At 36.6% G+C, this 11,540-nt stretch overlaps 1 protein-coding gene and 1 pseudogene across 1 annotated transcript; both read right to left on the bottom strand.

The window, feature by feature from the left end:
* Positions 1–849: 849 nt before the first annotated feature.
* LOC117631465 (uncharacterized hydrolase YugF-like) lies at positions 850–5,874 on the bottom strand. Its single transcript, XM_034364623.1, has 8 exons — positions 5,171–5,874; positions 4,187–4,279; positions 3,397–3,608; positions 2,686–2,830; positions 2,531–2,603; positions 1,982–2,128; positions 1,741–1,866; positions 850–1,315 (listed from the first exon to the last, which is right to left on the bottom strand). The coding sequence occupies exons 1-8, from the start codon at positions 5,425–5,427 to the stop codon at positions 1,226–1,228; spliced, it is 1,143 nt and encodes a 380-aa protein (XP_034220514.1). The 5' UTR covers positions 5,428–5,874; the 3' UTR covers positions 850–1,225.
* A 122-nt stretch (positions 5,875–5,996) lies between these two features.
* On the bottom strand, positions 5,997–9,789 carry LOC117631464 (annotated as a pseudogene).
* Positions 9,790–11,540: the final 1,751 nt, after the last annotated feature.

Raw genomic sequence — 11,540 nt, 5'->3', positions numbered from 1 at the left:
TTGGGTTGGGAGGGAATGGCAAGAAGGGCAAGGAGCTTTGATAGTGTGGGTTAGAGTGTAGGATACTTTTGGTGGGGGTGAAGCAAGAGACGGGGGTGTTGACGCGAGAAAGGGAGGGTCAACCCCAACATCCAACCTCGCATTCTAGGTTCGGGTCCAATCTCTGCTAGCTTGAATTTGTCTGGAACTTTGATTGAAGAAGGTTGATTTCTGGATTGTTGAGTTTTCATTTTTAATTTTTAAAAGACATATGGGTTTGATTTCTAAGTTTGCATGCACTTTTACCACATTCACCTCCTATCATAAGCATATGTCATGTCTGGGTAATATTTTAGGATTTATTATGATCACGCTTCAATCCTGTCCTATTGGACAATCTTCATAATGGTTCTTAATCCCATAAGTATATTTTGTATCCTAAATAAACAATTATGTCAATAAGTCGAATCAAATCTGAAGACAAATAAACAAAATTGAGATTTTCTCGACTCTTGCGCTCTATAAAAATTAAAGTAACGGATGTTTGAAAATCTCATTTTATATTTGGTCATCAAGATATTTTATCTTATTCAAACAAGGATGATATGAAAGCAAAATTTGAACTCTTTTTGGTCAAGACAAGTTCCATTACTCTGCAGCCCCACATGAATGCGTACAGATATGAGAGACCATTTGAACCAAAATGATAAACATGTCACAACCCAATATGTCATGCTTTTACAGGACTAAAACAGTAAAATCAATTAACTAAGCACCATTTGCATTCTAAACATGATTTCAACTCTCAAGTGTTCAAATCATCATTGTCAACAATGTATTGGAAATAAGATGACGTACCATAGCAATATATGAGACAAGATCAGTACGTATATATCCTTCAATGTGATAGTAAAATATATACAAAGTATTCCTCAATGTGAAGCTGATACATCACTAACTAAAGAGGTCTTACAGTCATAATATGTGATTACAAAGAGCAAAACCTAATAGAAACTTGGTATTCCTGGTAAAAGGGAAAGAGTAGAATATAAAACTAGGTATGGTGCCATACCAAGTGCTCGTAACATTCTATTCAGATGCCACATGATGACGCCATCAATAGAACATCAAAAGCATCTGCAATACTGTTTGAAAGCCGCTGCTTCTGGGGCATAAAAGAATTAAGTTTTGACTAGCAATGGCCTTTGCTGCACAAAGAAACTGCAACAAACTGACATGCCACAGATCAGGTAGCCGTGGAAATGCTGGCTGAGAGTGCAGCATGGCGTGCCACAAATGACTCGACCAGTGGATTCACTAGTTCAGGTGCTTCATCCTTCAGGATCAGGAACATTAACAAATTATGAATCAGCGTTCGTTGTCAATGGGAAAGTTATCAGAATTCATACTAATTATATCTGCTTATGGTTGGGCGCTAGCACTTCTTTTCCCTATTTATACATTTGATCTAATCTTTCATCCCCAAGACAACAGAAACCAGTTTCTCCGAGCCAGATTTTAGCATGTGCTACAAAAGCACATATACATCCATACATCTTTTCAAACATTTTAAAAAAACTCCAATAGCCGTCATGTTCGCAAACCTTTCTGAGAGCTAAATTATTACCATTCTGCTCCAAGGCAGCTCTTAAATACCTACTCTGGTGCTTATATATACAGACAAATTATAACCTGAGTGTTTGTAGCTCTGTGTGTGTGTGTGTGAGAGAGAGAGAGAGAGAGAGAGAGAGAGAGAGAGACCTGAGGGCAGTGGCCGACATTAGGAAGAACAATGAAGTCTTCTACAGAAACGAATTTCCCATAGGCACGTCCAAGTTCAATGGGCTCCCATGGATCCTTCTCACCCCATCCTATCAAAACAGGGCACTGTACAGAGAAGAAAAATTAAAAACTTGAAGCTACTTGATGCATTAGTAATAGTAAATTTGACTGGTGTGAGTGGTTAGTAAGGATACTGTAATCAGTTTACTGAGACACTAACCTTCACTTGAGGCAATAGTTCCTCAGGAAGGGGGCCACCTGAGTAACAAATGAACTCCAGAAATACATCTACAGCACCGGGCTCTAGTCCTGGAAGAAGGATTTTTTGAACTAGTTCCTCTGTTACCTGGGAGGTGTCATGGTAGCACTGAAATGCAATTATTCGTATCAGTAAACCTAAACAAAGAAACAAAACGGAAGAGTGCTAGTGTTCACGAGTTTTTTAGGTTCTATAAAAACAAGATAATTTGGATATAACAGCTTTACAAACACACACCACCATAGGCAACCACAACGACATTCAAGCTAGATTCCCACTTAGAGTGAATATGTACATATCATAGCTGAAGTGTCTGTTATACCAATTAAGATCCAGAAAGACTTATGTGGATGGATCGAAAAGATTCCAAAATTTAACTATTCGCAAAAACATCATTTTCGTAATTTGTACTATGCTATGAATCTATCTTTGCTAATCAGATAATGTTGGTTTATATACTTCAATATTAGCAGCTTATCAAAAAATAAATATGTCGATATCGTAAAATACCTGGCAAAGGATATTCCTCACAGACTCTGGTGTGGCAACAATTTTGAAAAAATATTTGCCCACATCAGTATTTCTGCCACAACATCATGACTTGAACTCTATGTTTACACTAAAGAACTCTGACATGACAAACAAACTATTTAATCCAGCTTTACCTCAGTAAGTTCTGAAATGATCTAATCAATGGTCTTCCGTACCAAGGCTGCTTTTTAATATGAAGCATACGAAGAGAAATATTTAAGAGCATTACGCCCTTACATAACTGTGGCTCCATAACTGCTGCCTGAAGACCAACAAGTCCTGTGTGAAGACCCAAAAAAACTCATAAGGGTATGTCTCTGTTGATGTCATTCAAAGAAATAGTTTCTAAAGAACAAAGACTCCATTTAGTAATAAGCAGAATCATATAGAAGTATTGCATCAAAATTGTAGATTATGGCTTATCACTGTGGGAAATATTGATATCTGAATGTAAACCCAGCGTATTAGAAGATGGTACGCAAGAAAGCAAAGGCAGTATATTTTACCAAAATATTTCTTTCATAAGTTTATTGCAGCATAAGTAACCAAAAAATGAACTTTAATGGTGACCTCCTTTGGATCCAAGACTTCACTATCTTTCCATATACGCATCTGAATGCATAATATATTAATATGTTATTTGTTAAGGCATGTCTAACCAACACATGATGGAAAGCATAACATCCTATCACAGGATCTTTTCACAGCCTCACAGGTGCCATTAGATTAACAAATAAATTATATGTTTTTTTTCTTTTCTTGATCCTTTTTATTTATCACTAGCCAGAACTAGTTAAGCATAAAAACTTACAACTCATACCAAAAGGAGAGAGAGAGATGGTCACCTCCGATAGAGTTGCATATAAAGAATGCTTCATCCTTGACCACATCAATACAAAAGTCATTTAGCTGGGTGCCCCATGTCTCAAATGTATAAAAGGAACTTTCCCCAAATTGACGAGGATTTGGTTTGTCTGAGTACCCATAACCAATAAGATCAATTGAGTATACCCTATGTGATTTTGCAAGAACTGGAATATTTTTCCTCCAATGATCACTGTAAAGAATAACAAGTGTGTCATAGGTACTGACCTTGACAAGTTAAGCATGGAATGAAAGAGATCATACAACAAAACTCTGAAACATATGGCAAAGTGTGAAACTTGCAAATAGTCTGGGAACATTTAAAATGCAAGTTATGCTGGGAACATTTAAAATGCAAGTTATGCATGAAAACTCAAAAATTGTGGGGAATACAAAGCCCAAAAAGAAGCTTTAGCTTCTAGATTGCACCAAAACCCAGAAAGATTAGACTTTGGTCTGTTCATGGGTCCTTATCTTAAGCACTAACAACAGTTTCAGCAGCTATGATCTGACTTATTAAATCTAATTAGCAAGGACTTAACTCTGTCACAACTATCTACAAGATAAGTAAGCAACAAACTTAAAAGTGCAAAACCTTACATAAGTAAATTTAATTTTCAAATTTAATGAAGTTCATACCATGCGTACTAAGAAAAATGGATATGTCTCATGCCTGTGTGTAAAACATGACTGTATATAGCAATTTGCGCATGTAGTACCTATAGCAATTAGTTGTCTGCTTATGAGAAGTAATGTGTGCATGATGTAGACCTGTTTGCTCCAAAACCATGAATTAATACCAATGCCGGGCCACTGTTGCCAGCATGCTGATAGCGGATAGAATAACCCCTCCAGTTCCATATACTACAACACACAAAAGAAAAATGACACTAGAAAGTAAGAAAGACAATCATTAATTTAAACCCACTGTCAGCCAAAAAATATGCCAAATACTTATATCAATTACAATTAACATAAAATAAAGAATCAATGATACAATAGCAACTGAAAATAGAAACACTCTTTCAGGCAACAAGCAACATGAGTATCCAAATTATTCTCATTAGCTGATCACTAAAACTATATTGGTTCATTTATTAAGTGGGAATCAAAAGCAAAACTCTATAAAAGCACATGAGCAACTCCCAATCCATGTCTCAGTTAGAAATCAGGAGATTCCAAATAAAGTGGAAATTGGAGTGTTTGTAGAAAGATGGCAAGATGTAGTCTTTATGAGACTTCCAACTTGAGGTTCTCATCCAAATTTTCATTTCCCCCTCTCTTGGTTAGTCCATATTAGCTCCCTTTACCACAGTTGGACTTAGTTTTCGGGGCTCATGCGATGTTTTATGATTCAGCTATCCTCTGTCGCATCTTTTTTCACTTCACACCACTATGCCAGTTTTTCCACAACTATGCATTGTATGATCCATAGAGTATAAAGCTAAATTAGAGTCTAACCTCGTAGAAAATTTAATAAAAACAGCTTACTCACTAAATTTCGTATGAAGGGCAGCATAGCTAACTTAAAGACATAAAATTTGATCCCCAAAGTCCCGTTTGGTTCCCGAGAAACCAGAGGAAAGTTCTTTATATACATCTCTTGAAAGAAAAACCCAGAACCGGATATGAAGGACTTCACAGTTGCTTCAAGAACTCCTACTTTCTAAAACCAAACAGAAACTTAGAACAATGCAAAACTCTAAACCAATATAAAGGATTATTAGAGCATGAGAGGAACTGAAAGCATGGTACCTGCTTTGAACTTGGACCTCAGGCGCATTGTTGTTCGCAGTGGCTTCTGGACTAGGAAAGCTGCCCTCACCAATTTGACCACTCAAAGAAGAAAATAAGATAAACCCATCTGATTCAAACCCAGAAAACTTAGACATCCTACGAGGCATCTTAACTTGATGAAGGTTTTCCTTGCTGAAAATTATGTTTCTCTGAGAGGACAAAAATGGAAAATCCAATTTTGACACAGACAGAGCGGGAGAGGTAGTGCTTGCCATGGCTTTGATACGAGGGACAGAGAGAGACAGAGACAGAGAGAGCAATGGACTGATGAAGTGTCAAGTGTGATATACAAAGCTCACATGGCGGCCATAGATGAACGTTCAACCAACGGTTAGAGGTCAGCCTGTTTCATGTTTAGTGTTTAGGCTTGCTCCACGTACCCAACTTGTCAATTGCCATGTACATTTTGGATTTTGCTATGCATCCTCTTTATCTTCTTTTGGCCAGACACAAGTTTGTAGGCCCTGCATTTTGCGTTTGCATTACATCCTCTCTTTACTAAGGTTACGGTTGAATTTTTAAGGACAGAGCGTGACCTCATGAGGCTTTTAAAGTACATGTTCCAGTGGAATCTCTGCCCTAAGGAAAACAAAATATAACCAAGAGGCTTCGACCTTCAAGAATCATAGGAAACTGGATGCGAAATAAACTGGTAGGATCATTTTCGTTTTTCTGAAAGAAGGGCGATAGTATATTATTGAAATAGGATGAGTAATTAGTACAAAAATCGGGCTATGTCATCACCAACACCAAGGCCAAAATTTTACTAGGTAATTCTAAACAATTGAAAGAAAGTAGCCAATCTGTCCAAATTCCGGCCAAAATTTGTTCCAAAGTTGCCATGCAGGCAACAGACAAGCATCTTTAAGTCCTCTTGACAAAATCTTCACTACATACAGGACTAATTTGATACTACCAACCAAGTGAAAACAACATAAAAAAGAGATCAGGTCAATCCATTTCATCCTCTTTTTAAGGTCCATCTATTTCATGCTGTAAATGAAGGGAACAATTCCAATTTTTAAATGCAATCATCTCAAGCTTTGGTTCATCCCTTCATCTTGATCATGGGATAGAACGAAATCGGGCACTTCTTCAATATCCTCTGCAGGCTAATGGACAATGAAAGGAATATAATTAAAAAGGGAAAACAAATTAAAGTGGAAACCCAAAGAACATGCACAGAAAGTTTACAACCTTCCATAGTTGCAACAGGTGCCATAACAGAAAGTCAATGATCATAACCAAGCAAAAAAGCTTTCCCGCCCAAGCTCCACATGAGAGGTATCTACAATAAACAAATTAAGCAATTAGCAACCCTGAAATTGCTCCTGACACATTTATGCAATCTCAAAACATCAAGATAAATAACTAATGAAATTAAATTCAAAATCCATCACTGCCTCCTAATCAAGTTCTTGACGTCCAATTCAAGCAGCTTAACTAAAATTCACTGTGACACAGTTTCTACCAAACAAATACACAAGCGCTCCCTCTCCACTCCATCTTGCAATCATTAATAAGCTAATGGATCAAGAGATACAACAGTCAGCCTTTGAACTGAAAAAACAACCACCTGTGCATCCTTGTCTCCCTAAACTGTAAAGAAAAACTCATTATCATCCCCTCAAGCAAGAAAAGATGAACAATGGTATTGCAGTCGCTAACTCTGCTTTTACAGTTTTACCATTGATGTGATGCAGAGAATAGTTGGTTCACACTCTATGCTCAACAAATTTGTTTTAAGCACTCAGACTCATAACCACATCTGTACAAGCATGCAATTTAGACGTAAGGTTTGAGTAGCACACCGTGAGAGTCGTTGTAAAAGATTTTGATTTGAGCATTTCAGAGCACGATCATAAACAATTTCTGTCCGTTTCGCCACATCATGCCAATTGTACAGCTCCTTCATCTACAAACCAACAAAGAACCAAAGAAGCATATTTTAATCACTGTACAAGTAGTCAATGCGCCTAAAGACAACAATTTTTGAAAGAGTACACTCACACGATTGTGCATTTCTTGTGGGTCGATTTTGGGAAGTATAGATATTGCCTTCTTTATTGCTTGAACCATATCACTAGGATCTGGTTTTGCAAGTACAATCATGTCATCTGGTAGTACCTACGTACAGAAATGGGGTTAACTAAGTTCAAATGAATCTAACACAAATTCGACTCTACTAAGAGATGGAATTTATCCTAGCTTTAAGAAAGAAAGAAAAATACTAGTTTATTAACTATGTAGAGAAAAAAGATTTCAAAGTTCATACCTCCGGGACACCTCCTACACGTGTACTGACTGTTAATAATCCACAACTAGCAGCCTCTAAGATCGCTATGCAAAAAGCTTCTGTTAAAGAACTGCCAGAAGGGAAAAATCGTATCAAAAAAATTACAATAAAAGGTAACGTTTTTGACAGACATAGATGAAGTTGAATATATGTTGGTGCAAATTCATTCACTTTTATATATTACTATAGTTGTGAACCTCTGATGCTTTCTCCATAGTTTCGACAGTTAGCTAGTCAGAAAAAGAAGTATGACTATGCTCCAATGTATCTGCAAGCAATTGCAACTCCTAATTTACTTATGTTTCAAATTGTATTGATGGTATCACCAGTATTAATAACGCCACTGTTTAACTTCAAACAATAAAGACAATTTGACCACCAGTTGTAGTAAACTACAAGATTCCCAACGATTTAATTTTTTTTGCCTGAGTTGGTGTAGCTACAAAAATTGTTCTTCAGATATTTAAAAAAGATAAAATGAAAGAAGATATTCATAAGTACCTGTTTAAGAATATATGGCCAGTAATTAGGACAGATCGTACTTGAGAGTGTTGCACGGCACCTAACATCTCAACTCGATCTTGAAGAGAATGTATTTCCCTCATCTCTTCCAACCGCACACGTTTCGGTCCATCTCCTCCAACAATGAAACGAACCTTACCACATATTTCTGAATGAGATGATTAAATGCTAATTAACCATGTTAATAATTACATTCAATGACGTTAAGCTCCAAACCACACTCAACGTTTTCTTTATATCAAAAGCATCCCCCTTAGGTTAGGCCTTCACACATCGAAATTGTTTTGCACGTAATGCTGACAAGTGATGAATTTATGATCATCTCAATATCCAATCACAGAATTATTACATCCAATGATGTTATGCTCCAAACCACCCTCAACATTTTCTTTATATCAAAAGCATCCCCTTAGGTTCTCACACATCAAAATTGTTTTGCATGTAATGCTGACAAGTGATGAATATATGATCATCTCAATATACAATCACAGAATTATTGGCGCACACATTCAAGTCCTTTCCAATATTAAAATTCATTACACAGAATGAGCAAAAATGATAAGAAACATAATATTTTCATTGAATGCTATGTGAAAACAACTCACATTGGGGTAACGGCATACTTCTGGAATGACTTCAACGAGAAGATCTGCACCCTTTCAGTAAACCAATCTACTTATAACAACAATTACAATTTCATGACTACTCAGGCGCTCTGGTGCGGGCTTGAACATAGCTGTGTCAACAGCATTAGGTATCACAAAGACCTTTTCTGGTGGCAAACCTGACCGTAGCACCGTGTTTTCCTTGCTTGTATGAGAAACACAAATGGCCTGACTTACTTCTGCCAATGTAAATTGCAATACCTTGTTCATGTGTATACTTCCCGCATCAGCAAAACCATAGAGTGAATGATCAGTAAATACGACCTTGTACCCCATTGTGCGTGCATGCATCAAAGCCTCATGGCAAAGAGTTGAGAAAGCTTGATGTCCATGTACCAGGGATATTTTCTCTCGAATAAGGATCGTCCTTACTATTGGAAGTGTCCCATAAAAGGTTGGAAAAGTATTCTGCATAAGAAACGGTTTCCATGGTACATAATACACTTTCAACCCGCCTGTCATATATCTCACCCCAGAACGATTGTTGTAGGCATGAGTCATTACCACCACCTGAACAATCAAACAATGAAAGTTCATCTAGTCAACAACTAATAGAACAAAGGAAGCTGATTTGTGTTACGAAATATTTTCATTTTTTTATATCTCAAAACATTTGGCAGCTCAGATGTTCCAATCATATTAAAACAACTACGAGTATACAGCAATATATAATTTGGCACCCACCCCCATCTCTAGAGAAACTCCTCATTACACCTTAGCTATCACATCATTCAAGTCGTGTATCATGATAAAATTTCCATTACTCCAAAACAAAATGGTGGTTCATCTAATGCCCCCATTACCTAGATGGGGGCCTCAACATCCTTGTGCTGGAAAAGCAATATGAGAGCATACAAATAAATAAATCAGCAGTTTCATTGAACTATTGTTTTCCAGTTATATTAGATAATTACATATACAAAAACACACACGTTGAACCCAGGAAGTGGAAGAGACTGTGTGTCTGACCTTGTGACCAAGCTTGAGAAGGCATTGTGAGAGATAATAGATGTGATTCTCCACACCACCAAAGTTGGGATAGAAAAAATCAGAGACCATGAGAATTCTATGCCTTTTCCACTCACCCATTTCTTTATTTCATCAAAAACTCAATTAAATAGACACAAATACCTTTAAAAATTAAAACCCACATAAACCTAAAAAGCAAAACCATACTACACAAAATTTGGTCGAACTATTGTTGAGCACGCACGTCTATAGCCTTGGTCTGAAGCAATTCCAACACTCCCTAATTCAACTTACCGATCTATAATCCCAGGTTTGCTTTTCTTTCCCTCTGTCCAACCATTTTTGTTTTAATTCCATGGTTTTCCGTTGGCCACTTGAAATAGTTTATTCAACTTAGTAATTTTGTTTGTTGGATTGGATTTGAAGATAAAGAACTTATTAATTGTATTTCTTTTTCGATTTGGATGAATAATATATTTCCAATTTGGGTCTACCTAGATCATTGTAAATTGAATTAGGGAGTGTTGAGGCTATACAGACATGTTGCCCATCGGGATTGGCTAGAGAGTAGAAAGTACTTTACAATGATCAAGGCAAATCCATCCCCTAGCAGAAATAATTGGAAATTTCCTCTCTGTATATCTGTTTCTTGTGTTTCGTGGTCGTTGTGAGTGTTTCTCCTGTGGTAGACCCAAATTGTACATGATTACTAATATGCTATTCTGACAACAAAATATACAAATCATATATATATTTGCTCCTCTCTCTCTCTCTCTCTCTCTCTCTCTCTCTCTCTCTCTCTCTCTCTCACACACACACATATATATAGTTTGAACAATGTTTTCTCAATGTGTATTGTATTATTTATTATGTTGGTTTACTTTTCAGGATAATGTCTAGTTTGACAATTTTGATTAACTACGTGGAAAGTGGGTTAACTCAACGTACAAAAATTGCAAAACTAAAGGACTACTTGTTTCAAATAAAATTATGATAGAGGAGCTTTGGAATGAGGTATATGACACTGTAAATGTGGATCGAAATGAGTATGCAGAACCTATTTGGCCAATTGGGGATCAAGCAGATTGGGTGGTACCTAATGACACACGAAATAGAATTGTCCTACCACCAATTACACGAAAAAGGTATGGCAGGCGCAAGGAAAACAGAATCCCATCACGCAGAGAAGAACCATTAACTCGTAATTGTTCAAGATGTGGTTCAACTGGCTACTATCAATAAACTTGCAAGAATCCGATTGCACTTCATCCTATCTCGTAGAAAGGTGTAATATTTTACTATTTAAATTTATGAATTAGTACGAACAATGGATGAATATTTAATTTTATAATTTTCTTAAATTTTTTGATGTAAACTTTTGAAGATGAGGAATAAAGCATGCTTTCCCTCACAATTTTTGTAGATTTGAGATGATATACAGTAGAGATGCAACGCTTTTGGTTTGACCCATGTGAGGATAAAGTCTTTGCACATAGATTCAATACTACTATATTTTTCTATCAATTTTGTGATTTGGAAAACCAAGCCGTAAGCATTCAGGAATGGTTATTTAGTTCCTAATCAACTCCCACAGAGACACTCCTCATTTCATGCAATGACGATGCTTTCTACAAATTTGATTATATGACCTTTATGTGTGAAAGAAGGACAGTTTTTTTAATAATTTGAATATTCAAAACATAATTATTGAATACTAGTGCTTTTAATATAAGTTTTTAAGTTTCTTAGGTCCTATTTATGGATATTTCCTCTCAGGTTGCTGCGATAAACACAGCAACGGCTGCTCTCACAAAGACAGTGGGTGTGTTCCCGAAGTCTTTGATAACAAAGTCTTTGCACATCAAGTCAATACTTT

The sequence above is a fragment of the Prunus dulcis genome, chromosome 6, assembly GCF_902201215.1.
Source record: "Prunus dulcis chromosome 6, ALMONDv2, whole genome shotgun sequence".
Lineage (NCBI taxonomy): Eukaryota > Viridiplantae > Streptophyta > Magnoliopsida > Rosales > Rosaceae > Prunus > Prunus dulcis.
Note: the sequence above shows the minus strand (reverse complement) of the source record. Positions and strands in the feature narration are given on the sequence as shown.